The sequence below is a fragment of the Sodiomyces alcalophilus genome, assembly GCF_042370955.1.
Source record: "Sodiomyces alcalophilus JCM 7366 unplaced genomic scaffold ACRALscaffold_7, whole genome shotgun sequence".
NCBI lineage: Eukaryota > Fungi > Ascomycota > Sordariomycetes > Glomerellales > Plectosphaerellaceae > Sodiomyces > Sodiomyces alcalophilus.
In genome coordinates this window covers 1,698,345-1,711,925 of record NW_027263538.1, presented here as the reverse complement: position 1 = coordinate 1,711,925, position 13,581 = coordinate 1,698,345, and the positions used below count along the sequence as shown (strand labels likewise).

At 53.8% G+C, this 13,581-nt stretch overlaps 6 protein-coding genes across 6 annotated transcripts; 3 read left to right on the top strand and 3 right to left on the bottom strand.

The window, feature by feature from the left end:
- Positions 1–999: 999 nt before the first annotated feature.
- Positions 1,000–3,116, top strand: ACRALDRAFT_1035470 (uncharacterized protein; the record flags this gene model as incomplete). Its single annotated transcript, XM_071014997.1, has 4 exons — positions 1,000–1,081; positions 1,237–1,755; positions 1,821–2,797; positions 2,907–3,116. 4 exons carry the CDS (start codon positions 1,000–1,002, stop codon positions 3,114–3,116), a joined length of 1,788 nt encoding a protein of 595 aa, XP_070872513.1.
- Positions 3,117–5,171: 2,055 nt separating this feature from the next.
- ACRALDRAFT_1072041 (uncharacterized protein) lies at positions 5,172–5,903 on the bottom strand (the record flags this gene model as incomplete). Its single annotated transcript, XM_071017924.1, has 1 exon — positions 5,172–5,903. One exon carries the CDS (start codon positions 5,901–5,903, stop codon positions 5,172–5,174), a length of 732 nt encoding a protein of 243 aa, XP_070872512.1.
- A 312-nt stretch (positions 5,904–6,215) lies between these two features.
- On the top strand, positions 6,216–6,594 carry ACRALDRAFT_212448 (uncharacterized protein; the record flags this gene model as incomplete). The annotated part of the gene is made up of 3 exons (XM_071023882.1): positions 6,216–6,279; positions 6,346–6,540; positions 6,578–6,594. 3 exons carry the CDS (start codon positions 6,216–6,218, stop codon positions 6,592–6,594), a joined length of 276 nt encoding a protein of 91 aa, XP_070872511.1.
- Positions 6,595–6,626: 32 nt separating this feature from the next.
- On the top strand, positions 6,627–6,940 carry ACRALDRAFT_212449 (uncharacterized protein; the record flags this gene model as incomplete). The annotated part of the gene is made up of 3 exons (XM_071023884.1): positions 6,627–6,642; positions 6,686–6,710; positions 6,823–6,940. 3 exons carry the CDS (start codon positions 6,627–6,629, stop codon positions 6,938–6,940), a joined length of 159 nt encoding a protein of 52 aa, XP_070872510.1.
- Positions 6,941–7,570: 630 nt separating this feature from the next.
- Positions 7,571–10,791, bottom strand: ACRALDRAFT_2036851 (uncharacterized protein). The gene is made up of 8 exons (XM_071020815.1): positions 10,624–10,791; positions 10,123–10,541; positions 9,809–10,011; positions 9,704–9,716; positions 9,413–9,640; positions 8,971–9,333; positions 8,702–8,909; positions 7,571–8,643 (listed from the first exon to the last, which is right to left on the bottom strand). Exons 2-8 carry the CDS (start codon positions 10,408–10,410, stop codon positions 7,772–7,774), a joined length of 2,175 nt encoding a protein of 724 aa, XP_070872509.1. The 5' UTR covers positions 10,411–10,541; positions 10,624–10,791; the 3' UTR covers positions 7,571–7,771.
- Positions 10,653–13,318, bottom strand: ACRALDRAFT_212451 (uncharacterized protein; the record flags this gene model as incomplete). The annotated part of the gene is made up of 21 exons (XM_071023885.1): positions 10,653–10,774; positions 10,843–10,883; positions 10,929–10,952; positions 10,984–11,031; positions 11,070–11,175; positions 11,253–11,415; positions 11,498–11,558; positions 11,600–11,659; positions 11,695–11,719; positions 11,776–11,793; positions 11,829–11,919; positions 11,994–12,021; positions 12,108–12,128; positions 12,185–12,364; positions 12,410–12,457; positions 12,495–12,533; positions 12,572–12,659; positions 12,722–12,934; positions 12,997–13,060; positions 13,190–13,242; positions 13,312–13,318. 21 exons carry the CDS (start codon positions 13,316–13,318, stop codon positions 10,653–10,655), a joined length of 1,500 nt encoding a protein of 499 aa, XP_070872508.1.
- Between the last annotated feature and the right edge of the window lie 263 nt (positions 13,319–13,581).

Sequence of the window (13,581 nt, the reverse complement as noted above, 5' to 3'; positions counted from 1 at the left end):
TGCGGCCTACAACGTACAGCGTACTCTCTTTCCTCTCCGGGGCTGGAGAAAACCATGCGACGTCGCGACGATCGGGAACACTCAGTAAGAGGATCATTGTCTACGATATACAAAAGCTTCCGAGATCTTCGTTGCATTGGATGTCATGATCTCTTGTCGCCGTCGCAATATGGGACACCGAGTGGAGTGAACCGCGTTTTCTAGCTAGCCACGCGACGATTCCCATGACCCGGTGATAGACGGCAAGCAACCTCGGGAACTAACGACAAGAACCACTTTTCGATGACTTCTAGGTGCCCCACGATGGGCAACTTGGATGGACAGTTCCGTCTTGCTGGATTCCCTCTCTCTCTTGGCTGAATGGCTCGTCTTGGTTTCTGCCTCTCCAACGAAAACTGTCGTCCACTCAACCCACCACGCTGGCCAGCGCCCAGATGGACATAGACACACACACACGCACACCCGCATCTGCCAACGATCTCATCCTTCGTCCCATTCAATCCTTTTGCCGGACCTCCACTCTAACGTTACATATTGCGTACATAACCCAGTTTAAGGCTCTCCCAGCTCCCCGGTTTCACCCCAACTTTTTCCTCTTTGATGCCCCATCGACCAATTCGATTTGACTACCACCTACTACGACTTCCCCTTTCGCTCCTCCATCGCTCACCCCATCAGGCACAACGTTAGCAAACATCGCGACACATCTTCCGAGCCGCGCAGCCTTCGTCTTCTTTCACACTCATCGCCTCGTCTTACTCTCATATCTGTGGCCGATGGTCGACTGCTTCCCGCACCGTGGCCCTGACCAGTTCTGACTACGCCGCCTCCGTCACACTCGCGCCCGATCCCCCCCCTTTTAGTGCCACCCAATACGGTTGGCAATGTAGCCATCTATCCGGCCCGCCGTCTCCCTTGCAGACATAGGACGGGTATCGTCATACTTTGTAGCTTTATCGGAGCCAGAGACTCGTGGCAAACGACTTCATACTTCCCACGATGGCCGGCGCCGCCTTGTCGGCGTACGACTACCTCTTTGCCCTCACCACCATCTTCAGCTTCCTTGATGCGTGGAACATCGGTACGCCTCAGTGTGTTCCCTTGCCTTTTGAGTCCTTATCTTTCCTGTCCTCAAAGTCTCGTCCTCCATTTCTCGGCCGTTCTCTTGTGGACATCCGTTGGCTTCTGGGCACCCGCCGTGACGTGCTGATCTAACTTGCCGCCCCAAATACACAGGTGCCAACGATGTAGCCAACTCTTTCGCAACGTCCGTGTCGTCACGGTCGTTGACCATGAAGCAGGCCATGGCCATTGCTGCCGTCATGGAGTTCAGCGGTTCCGTCGCCGTTGGCTCCCGCGTCACCGACACCATCCGCAACCACATCCTCGACCCCCATCTTTACGACGGCTACCCCGGCGTCCTACTCCTCGCCATGGCATGCACCATCACCGCCTCCTCCATCTTCCTCACCATGGCTACTCGTCATGGTCTCCCCGTTTCTACCACGCATTCCCTCGTCGGCGGCCTCGTCGGCGCCGCCACCGCCTCTGTCGGCATCAAGGAGGTCAACTGGACATGGACGGGCGTTCCCCGCGTCTTCGCCGCCTGGGTTATCGCCCCGGGCATCTCAGGCGGCATAGGCGCCGGCGTCTTCCTCTTTACAAAACACTTCATCCTCACCAAAAAGAACGCGCCCTACAGGGCCTTCATTAGCATTCCCTTCTATACCTTTGTCACCTTCGGCCTCATCACTAGTACGTTGTTCCTTCCCCATCGATTTCGCGGCCTTCGTGGTGACCCGGCCTAACAAAACTACTAGTGCTCCTGGCATGGAAAGGCGTGCAGACACGGGTCGAGCTGACGACACCCCAGATCTTGTTGGCTGTGTTCATTACCTCTGGAGGTGCGGTGCTGCTACAAGCCTTCTTTATACTGCCCTACATGTGGCGGAAGGTGATGATGGAGGACTGGCAGCTGAGGTGGTGGATGGCCTGGAGGGGTCCCTGGATTCTCAAGCTCCCGCTGCCGCCACCGCCGCCGGCTGGCGTCTCCAAGATCAACATCAAAGATTACTACCGCGGCCACCTCACAGCGGAAGAGCTCGCCTACGTGCGAGCCTCCGAGTCGCTTCTACAGTCCATCCAGACGACCGAGAACGCAGCCGATCTCGATAAAGACATTGACAACCAAGACTACTTCCTTCCTCCGCCCGCCCTTCCTCTTCCCGGTACGCCCCCACCCCTACACAACGAAGACGGCCAAGGCCGTATTGCCAACCACGAGTTCATCCCGCCTCGGCCGCCAGGGCCATGGAATTCCCTCCCCGTCCTCATCTGGCGTACGAACCGCTTCCTTCTCCGTGGTCTCGAGAAGGACGTGATCAACATGCAAAAGCGGAATGCCATCCTCAACTGGGATATCGAAGACATGCACGCCCGCGCACCCCGCTACGATAACCGGGCCGAGTACATGTATTCCGCCCTCCAGATCCTTACCGCCTCGGTTGCGAGTTTCATCCACGGCGCCAATGATGTCAGTAACTCGATTGGGCCGTTCACGACGGCGTGGTACGTCTGGCGGACCGGTGACATCCCCGACATGGTCGGCGTGCCCATGTGGATTCTCGCTTTCGGAGGCGGCGCCATCGTCCTCGGACTGTTGACCTACGGGTACCAGGTTATGCGCAACCTCGGCAACCGGCTCACCCTCATATCGCCCAGTCGCGGCTTTTGCATGGAGCTGGGCACGTCGGTTACGGTCATCATGGCAACGCGGCTAAAGTTGCCTGTTTCGACGGTGAGTTTCCCGCTTTCTGTCAACCCCTCTCCCTACCGGCCGTGTTGGTCAACAGAGTTGCTCACTTTCACACCATGTCACTCAGCTATATGACTAACACTGCAAATAGACGCAATGTATCGCCGGCGGCGTAGTTGGCGTGGGTCTCGCCAACGGGGACTGGCGTTGCATCAACCCGCGCCTCGTCGCATGGATATACTTTGGCTGGTTCTTGACGCTGCCTGCTACCGCCCTGATGAGCGGCACCATGATGGCCATCGTCATGAATGCCCCGAGATGGGGCATTCCTATCTCAACGGCTTCTGCCGTGACAACATGATGGACGAGGCAGAAGGAAAACTGTCTTTTGTTTTTGTGTAGCTATGCATGTTTGTATTACTGTTTATACCCAGGGCTGGGTGGCGATGAATCTCATTCTTGTTACTACAGGGCGCTCTGAGACGGGAGTTTTATACGAGTGGGAAGGTATGATTGTGCTTGGGCCGAGACGTTTCTCATCGACATGGCAAAGCGTACACTGATGGATGAATTAATGTACGATACTTCCCTTTATAGCCCCTTTGTTCCGTGGCTACTGTTGTCATAAACTCTTCGTGACAGGTCTGGAATATCCAAGTGGTTTTCACTTTGGCCCTTCTCTCTAGACTCGCATGAGAGGGTTTGAGGTCTCGGGATAATCAACAGGTGCTCGACCTGCAACTTGCAAGTGTCGAGAGTGCGTCTCATTCCGGGGTCACCCTGGAACCTTCCACTCAAGACTTGACACGGAGCATATAGTCTACAAAATCACTTGGAAACTTCCAAGACTCCCTCCAAACGGCCTCTCGGGAGATTGCTAGGCTAAAGTGAAAAGGGATCTTGCACTAGTGGTGGGATCGTCTCAGGTCGGACGGGCTGGGAGACCAAGAATGTGAAAGGTCTTCGTGACGGAAACGACGTTGGAATTGCGCGGCGACTCTTTTGCCAACCCCGTTGTAAGCGAAGCGAACAAAGCAGAAGTATATGATACACGTCATGGCAGAGAGCAATGCAGGCGAGGACAGACAGCGCTGGGCAATCTCAGGGTAACCTGCTTGGTTTGGATGAGACCTGTCTGGGTCAGACATTCGATTGCCAACCGCCATGGCTGGGCCCTCGCCCTTTTCTTCTTTCAAGTTTCGTCTCCCATCGAGCTGGTCAATCCGACCGGTGTGCCCCGAGTCCCCTTTCTGCCGGCGTCTTATTCGCCCGGCCGCTCAGCTCGTCTAGCCTGACGTCCCGTAGCTGGTCCTTGGCCTTTTCCCCCATCGCCGCCACCTTCCTCTCCATTTCACTATTCGACGTCTTGCCTGGCCCGGAAGTCATGTAGATTAGGACTGCCACTACGGCGGCGGCACCGGCCATTGCCATGACGAAGTTTCTGATGAAGGAAAGAGAGGGTCAGTTGCTATATATTCATCCTTTCATTCCCGCGTGACAGTTCCGAAGATGCCATACCGGTCTTGTAGGATGCCCGGAGGGACTTTGGGCGGAGGATCCTGTCCTCCCGGACCGCCGAGGTTTTCTTTATCCTGGACGTAAAAACGGCGCGATGTGAGGGGGGCAAAGGCCGCGGCTCGCGGTTTCACGACCGCCAGCCTTCGAAGTGCAATGGCTCTCGAAGCGGACATGTTGGGTGAACTTTGACACGGTTCAAGCTAAGAGGCAGGCAAGCAGTATTGACTGGGTAATCTGTATTGGTAAATGCTCTCTCTGTAATAATTCTTGGCGGAGGGAAAGCGTCTGCTGTTCAGCTACCACACATGCGTATATTATATATGTTCTCGAATTAATTGGGTGGTCAGAGCTAGGTCTGGAGCTCAGTTCATGTCACGTCATATGGGCATCATGGATGATGTGTAGACTCGTGTTGTATCTTGTACTGTTACGTGCGTGGATCCGGAAAGGGCGCCGAAAACGGCTCCACACGGGTCGGGGTTCCGGTGCGGGGAATGCCGGGGTGCCGGTGGTCTCGGGAGATCGCTGTGGGGCCGAAAAAAGGCGTGGCTCAACGTCCGCAGTGAAACGATTACAGTCATGCAGCGTAGACCGAGTCCAAGCTGGTTGGTTGTATTTCTTTGACATTGATGCTCCAGAGTCGTCCATCTCTTCAGGATATATGTAAAGAATGTTTATTCTAATCTCTATAGACGGATCTCAGAGCCGTCTTGGTATATGTGCCTATGGCAATGCAATGCATGATCAACATGCTGTCTAAGCCGAACCTTCTTCCTCAACTCCAAAACCATTCATCGTAAATGTGTATCTCTAGTGTATATAATGGGAAAGTAACGAGTGTGTCGAATCAAAATCTAAAAGTGTGGTTACCCCGCCTGAAGAAATGTCTCGTCGTTTCTCAAGCGCGGAAAGTCTTAGCAGAGCGCTTGAGCCTGTTCTTGGAGCCGCAGCCACCCGCCGGACCAGCAGTGTTGGAGGAGTTCTCGGTAACCTCCGGGCCGGGCTCGGGGAACTCCAGGTCCGTGCCCTCGAGGGTCGAGCAGCCGTTGGCGACGTTGGCGACGAACATGGCCGGGCGCTTGCTCACGAAGCTTGCCGCATCGCTGACGGCGCTCTTGCTGGCGGCACTCCTGTCGCCACCATCGCCGATGGTGACGTGGGCGCAGTTCATGTACATCTCGCGGTTGCCGACCTTGTTGAACCAGGACCAGGCGAAGAGCGCGTCGCCCGTGGGGGTGTCGACCGGCAGGACAAAGTCCCAGGTTGGGGTGAGCGGGCAGTTGCCGATGTACGAGTGGATGACGGTCCAGGTCTTGCCGCCGTCGTAGGAGAGGGAGGCCTGGCAGCTGCCGCCCCTGTGGTTGGCCGTGCCGCCGATGGTGAAGTTGTACGACTGGCCGGGCTGCCACTGGGCGACGGGCTTGCCCTGCGCCGTGTCGATGAGGCTGTGGTACCCCTTGCAGGGGAAGTTGCTGCCGTCCGCCTCTAGTGGGCTCGTCATGCTGTAGTCGATGTCGGTGGAGTGAGGGTTGTGCTTGGACCGGAAGGGAGGCGGCCAGATCATCTCCATGTGTGCTTGGGCCATAGTGGCCAAGCCGAAAAGGGCTCCGACAGCGGCGGCGTACTTCATGATGGCGGTGTTGAGATGGGTACGTGAGGGAGTTTTCTTCTTTTCTTTTGTTGTTTCAAGGAGTGAAATCACGAGTCAATCGTGGTCGACGGTCGATAGAAATAAAACGTAAAGAGAGTATGAAGTCGAGGAAGAGAAAATAAAAGAGAGTAAGGAATGTAGTGTCTTGATGAGAGATGGTTGGGAAGCGAAAAGCATCTTTGAGGCCATCATGGGCCCCCCTTTATACTTGTCTCGCCCTCGACTCAAGAAGCCGAGGAGAGATATTTTCGACATAGATGAAAAAGCACTAGCAGTCCCATCAAAAAGAACATGAATCGAAGTTCTCTCAAGTTGGTCGCGAGCGGGATAGATGCATCGCCACCGTCGAAACTTGGTGCCGCGTGGCAAGACAACTTGATTTATCCGGAGTTCTGACTCCTGACCCCTTTTCCCCTGACAGACCCCCAACAAACCATGTATATCCCCTCGGGCCAGTCTGATTTCTGCGACTCATCTACGTACCTTACCGTTGGATCTCATGTTCTACCAAGACCAAACGGCGAGGTGGGTTTCCACAACATGAAAGCCCTGGAGCTAAAACGGTTCATCTGTTCTCGGGATGTCCAGCAAATCATATCCCGTCAAACTCGGGAACGTCAGGTACTCCCGCTTAGTTTAAAATGTGTACTGAGTCAATACTTCCTTCTAGGCTTCTGCCCTGAATAATGACCTTATAATACAATGGACGACGTCGCTGGTGGGTATCTGTACACGGGATGTAAGTGGTGGAATACACCGAGTCACCGACTACACCGATTCATGTAAGTGACCCAGCGTCTTGTCAGTGTTTTTTTTTTCTTTTTTTTTTTTCCTTTTTGCGGGTCCGTTCTTTTTGTCCCCCTTCTTTTGCCTCTTTACCTCTTCTACTTTGTCTTAGGAGAAAATCGCCGCTCGTCCTCCTTATCCGATCGGATTCGTCCCACGTCTTCGGTCGATTCCACGACCGAAATCTACATGCCCCTGACTCCCCGACACTATACAAGCCCGTAACATGAGTGGCCCTACAAGTAGGATGGATACATTACATGTATCTAGACTGTGAGACTGAACGACTAAAGGTATCCAGATGTCCCACTTCGCTGGGTCCCCCAGATTGTAGCGACTCTCAACCCGGCGGGCCGGCTCTGTTTTCTGACGTTCCGTACTAAGTATGGGCCTCTTCCCCCACATGGTGACTTGTCTGCCCAAGACGGAAGAATTTGAGGCATCTAGAAGTTCCGGAGCCAAATAACGAGTCGTACAATGCACTCCGCTATGCAACGCGGCCTGGACGCCCGCAGTCGCACGCCAGCTTACGCGTTCTGTGGCTTCGAGTCTCGAGGCCCGGATGGGCCTCGGGTATGCATTCATTGGCAGTCCGTTCGCCCGAATATTGGAGAGAAGGGAAGCGGTAGGAAGGATGACATGGCGAAAATTCAACATCAAAGGTTCTATAGGGACGACTTGCCGGGCAGTTTCGTGTGCAGGATCACTCGGAATGGAGTCCCTGTCATTGAGAAAGACGTAGTAGCATTTGACTTCACCGCTGAAACCAGCCAAAAGACTGGCTCTACTCATCTTAACTAGACTTCAAAGTCTCGGCATTCCTCAGGAACCGTAAAGCATCGGGTTCTTTAACATCAAACCGCATATATGAGTAGTTCTAGAAAGGATTCACGGACTCAGGGGCTAGGCAAGAAAATATGGTATTAGAACGTATTCATCAACGTGCCTCATATCAGACAGAGGAATAATTAAAAACGAAATTCTCATGTCAAATTCAAAGGGCAGTGCCCAGAAGTGCCAAGTGGCATCGAAAAGCGTCCTCTTCATCCCTCGCGTTATCATTACGAACGACCGGCGTCAGTGTCGTCCATGGAAAACCGGTCGGTAAACCTGAACGTCGCCAGCCCCTCGCTAAACTGCTGGACGAACTCGTCGTCCGCGTTTGCTCTGGTGTAGACACCATCCTGCGAGTCGGGGATACCAGCATTGGAAAGCACATCCCCATACGTCCCGAGCTCTCCGACGGGCTTGCCCCACCGATACGCATCCGAGACGATCTGCAGGGGGCGGCCGGCCGGGTAAAGCGGGGAACTATTGTCCTTGCTAAACAGGGCCTCGGACCCTGCGGCGACAATGACACCGTCGAAGGCGCTCGCGTCGGCGTGGTTGTAGGTCATGTCGATGCCCTGGCCTAGCCTCTCACCCACCACCGTCACAAAGACGCCCTCTGACGCCCACTGCTCCTTCAGCGCCTGCGCTTGCTGTCGCGACTCCTGCGAGTTCACGCTCGACAGAACGCCGACCCTCAGCGTCGCGATGCTCGGTAGCGGTTCGCCGTGAGCGGAAACGCCGCTGGTCTGGTTGTTGTGGTAATACTGCTCGTCGGGTTCCAACGCATCGAATCCCAGGGAGGAGGCAACGCGGTTGGCAATGTCGTTGCTCACTCTGTTTAGCTGGGTGAGGACGTTCCTCTTGACATCATCCGACTGGAGGTTGGACGTTTCGAACCGGATCGCATTAATCAACTGCTGCTGCTCAAAGGGCGAAAGGGAGTTGTAGAAGAGCCGAGGTTGCGACCAATGGTCACTGAAGGTTTCCGATAGCTCACGCACGAGGTGACCTTCGGCGGTCCGTCCGGGTGCTGTAAAGAAACCCCTCCCATGAGTCTGGTTGGCCTGTCTGGGAGATCCGTTGTTCAGGCTGTTCGGAGAGTCTGATCCGCCGTTAGAAGTCAACACAACAAAATCTCCCGACTTCCCAATCACACTTACAGTGCCGCGTGTTGCGGTGGATGAGGTTCTGGCCCGGCCCGTCGCGGTTGTTATTGTGCACGCTGGGGATGGGTCGGTTGATGGGAATCTGCTCAAAATTGGGACCCCCGTGACGGCTCAGCTGGGTGTCAAGGTATGAGAAGAGACGACCCTGCAGTAGGGGGTCCTCGCTGAAATCGATGCCTCGGACGACGTGGCCCGGTTGGAACTTTGGGGGTATCGGGTCAGCTCGACTTGGCTTACGTTGTGGCAGACGAGTGAGAACACACCATGATCTGCTCCGTCTCGGCAAAGAAATTGACCGGGTTGGCATCGAGCTTCAGGCGACCGATCGGCTGTAGTGGCACATACTCCACGGGAAGGATCTTGGTGGGGTCTAGGAGATCGAAACCGTAGGCTAGGGCATCTTCTTCGTCCACGATCTGCACGCTGACCTCCCACTGGGGGCCATTGCCAGACTCAATGGCATCCCACAGATCCTGGCGATGGTAATCGGGATTCTTTCCGGACACGATCTGGGCTTCCTCCCAGACCAAGCTGGCCAAGCCTTGCTGCGTCTTGAAGTGCCACTTGACGAGTTTAGATTCACCCTCGTCGTTGACAAAGCGGTATGTGTTGACACCAAAGCCGTCCTAGATCTCGGTTAGAAAACTTTGCGTTCTCGTTGGGGCCCTGGGGTCTAGCAACATCCCGCCTGGGAAGTCAACGCACCATATGACGGTAGCTCCGGGGAATTCCATGCCCCGACATGGCCCAGAAGAGAGTATGGAGGGTAGTGGTCTGCTGGCTGAAGAAGTCCCAGGCAGAATCATGTGCCGTGGCGGCCTGGGGGATCTCGTTGTCCGGAGATGGCTTGACGGCGTGGATCAAATCGGGGAATTGTGCAGCATCGTTGACGAAGAACACGGGGATATTGTTGCCAACCATGTCAAAATTTCCCTAACAAAAAGAAACGCAAGGTAAGCTGTTGTTATCCGATATCCTTGGTCTCGGCTAACTTACTTCATCAGTAAAGCTAGGCAGGTCGGTCAGCATATCTCAAGTTGGCGGTAGGGGAAAGAAAGGGCGGCAAAGGGTGCGAAGCATAAGTATAAGAACCCAACTTACAATCTAACGGCAAATCCGTGGACATCGCGAGCTGTGTCAGCGCTGCCTCGTGAGCCGGCAACGGTCGAGAAGCGGACAAAAGTCGGAGTGGTCTTTCCCTTCTCCGAGAGGAAGGAGGCTGCGGTGATATTGCTATAGTCGCCATAGCTGGTAAAGGTTCCGTAGGCACCTGCACCACGGGCATGGACGACGCGCTCGGGGACCTATTCACATTTCAACAAGACCATGTCAGATTTCGATACGCCTAACAAGAAAAATGGAAGGCAGGAAAAACCAATATCAAGGTCAGGATGCCCTGGGGGACAATTACTAACCCGTTCGTGATCAAAACGAGTAATCTTCTGGCGGAGAATAAAGTCCTCGAGCAGAGTCGAGCCGCGCGTGCCCGCCTTGAGACTGATGGTGTCGGCAATAGGGCCGCCAACGTCTGAGGTCATGTAGACATCCGAGTCGTCGACCTCATATTGCAGCATGTGGGCACGAGAGTTGACAGATGCGTTGTCGGATCGGGCCTTGAGAGCGGCACCCGGATTGGCGAAAGGACATTGGGCCACGGCGAGGGTGGCCATGCCGAGGCCGGCCAGGAGGGGCGAGGCGTGCATGAGGGGCGCGGATCCTCGTCCGAATAGAAGGTGTATGTGGCTTCAACCTTTTTAAGATGTATTATGTTCGGAGGACTGAAGGAGTGAAGACTGGCTTTTGATTAGCCAATTCCGCCCGCCTGGAGTTGGAACTTGGAAAAGTTAGCACTGAGACAGAATGACGGCGTTCCATGCGTACGGGCAGAGATGTCGGAATCGTGCAGGACTACCTACTTATATCTTTTCCCTCCCTCGCTGGGATCTCAGTCGCGCGGCTGGGTTACCAAGTCGGTGGAGAAGGGGGCCCCAAGGGGGAAATGGACCGAGCTGATTGTGCAGATGCCCAGGAAAGCATTGTGAGATGCCATCATGCCATGCCATGCTTCTGCCAGAACCCAAAGTGGGATAACCATCCACAAGGATAATGTGAGTAAGGTGGGGGAAGCATTGGACGATTGGAGCCGGTGACACTGACGACATTCACCTTATGGTCCCTGCCCAAGATGGGGTCATGTGCAAAATTATATTGGGAAACCTACCGTGGACTCGATTGTGAAAAGGTACTACAAAGTTCGTGGTACGTGATTCTGATACTGTATTACTGCGTGGCTATTGGCGCCGGAAGTATCTGTTACCTTCTGGCTAACGTCACACCATGATGATCTCACTTATTCTGTGACAGGTACAACGTACCTTCCATGACAAGGGTAGTAGGTACCAGGCAAGTACGGAGCACATAGTATGGACATCGAAGTATTATGTTTAGAGCGATAGTTTCCATGAAACCTCCAAGTCGTACGGGTTAGAGTTCTGAAGAAAAGTACGTGGCTCATATCAAACTTACAACAAGCTACCTAGACAACGGGAGACGGCATCAATCGGCTTTCCTTGCTGGGGGAGAATTGATATTAGGTGGTTGGTTCTAGGAACTCCAGGGGCCCGCCTGCCCAGGGGCTGGGGCCAGGGCCCTTCGTAGGCGGATATTGTGGCTTGTCTCGTCTTACCTGTGATCAATTGGGTCTTTACCTGTCAATGGTATGCAAGTCTTGGAGTACTACAACGTACTTAGTACACATTGCCCAGCCTAGGTAGTCAGGTAGATAGGTACCCATAAAAAGTGGGAGCAAAGGGGAACCAAGGCTGAGAAGTTAAGACCCAGAAATAAGAATCTGCAGAGGTGAGACATTTCTGTAGAACCAGCTAGGAGTACACTACAGTAGGTACGCTGCATGGGTGTACAATGCTCATACTGACGCGGCCACCCTCATTACTCGACTGTGGGTAGAGTGTAAAAACGAGTTGGACATTGACATGAAAAGAATGCTGATGTCTGGTCACCATCCGAATAGCTGGTAATAGAAACCTAAGATTGTCTGGCCGAGTCACCTTTTGACTGGAACCACACTGGCACACACGCGTCCACGACCCGTATCTCGGACCTTTTCGGAGGCCTGCATCGACGTGGGGCGTCACAAAGGGTTCACCGTCCATTGCGGCGGGTGGGATACAGTATAAAGAAGGGTGAAGGGTCTAGGAGATAACCCCTTACCTAACTCAGCAGCCTATATGTAGGTACAACGTTGATGTAAACAAGGATAGGAGACATCGGTCATTCTGTACAAACCCTGCGCACTGCACTGTCAGACACACTTCCCTATGTAGGTCTCTCCGATTCTCGGCCCATCATAGATAGGGGGGAAGATGCCGATAGTAACGACCCAATCTGGGAAGAGCGCATACTTCGTACACGTCCCAGATATCAGTCTTTAGACTCGTTTAGATTGTACTGTACAACGAGATGTGGTGTCCGTGCAACGTACAACGTACAACGTAGGCAAAATAACAAGACGCCTTCTTGCCCGGGAAGATGGCTCCGAGACGTGACGTCGGGAGAGGCCCGCTGCCAAGAAAGAAAAAAGGGGTGGAGATAGAGCCCGCATCGGCAGTTGTACGGTAGTACCTTGAATTGCCGTTTCTAATTGTCCGATAACCAGGGTAGATACAACGTACGTTGTACAACTCTGCTGGAGTACCATGTCCTTGTCCTTTCACCGGTAGCCGGCCTGGACTCAGGCAAAGCTTGACACGGCGTTAATTTCCACAACATTGACGCAAAGTGATACAGCCAAAGACACCAAGTGACACTGTCTCAGAAGTCACCGTACATTGTAAAGCTACTCACTGCCCATTGAAAAGGTGAGAGGATGCCGAGGAGCTAGCGTCGAGGCGCTGTGGTCGGTCGGACCAGGACTGCAGCTCTAGGAGGAAAGCTCCAACCACGGAAGGCGTGCTCCATTTCGAGCAACGTCCGCAGGCTATGACGAAAGTGAACAGCCGCCGATCAGGGAAGCGGGGATACGGATGTTTAGCGGGAAAGGCGTGACGATCTTACGGAGCAAGAACCCCTGGCGCAAAACAAGTCCCTGGGCCCACGATCCAATGATTATAATACTCCATGGATAGCTTTTGTTCCTCATCGCGAGGCTGCCCGATATGTCCGAACCGGGATTCAGTCCTTCCGAATAGCCGCCCGTGGATATACATACTTGACGATCGCATTGTTGGACAATTGCAGTCAGAAACACCCGGTCGAATTATAATCGCGACAAAAAGACGAGTCCGACTCCACCATGCGGAGATGATCACCCTTTGAACGTGCTTGTCGGAGCTTCTAACAGAAGCGTCTCACAAGCTTTGTTTCCTTGCCTTTATCTTCCTTCCCCCCTTAGATTTATCGACAATTGGAATATGTTACTGCGAATACAGCAAAATCTGCTAATTATCACGTTGTACTTTGTACTTCTACGTCGGGTCCCTTGAGAAACGTCGGATTGGCCCAGAACTTCACGGCACCTGCATAAAAAGACTCCACAGTCCTCCGTAATATCCCATTGGCTAATCAGATACTGACCCACTTGTGACAGGACATAGATTACGAAGACCTCGTGATTATGAGTCCTCCCAACGTCGCAACGCCGCTGCAGCCCTCTCTTGCCTATACCAATCTATACCAATGCTGCAGGGGAAAGTTGTGATTCTGGTCCTGCATTCTAATCCAACAGTCGTGTAAAGTGCTACCCCACGCAATGCTCTCCAGATGAGTGGATGAGCCGCCCCATGCACGTTGGTTGCCAAAAAAAGAACACATCCCAACCTCCCTCACCGTCCAAGACAGAACTGAGGCCAAGATAT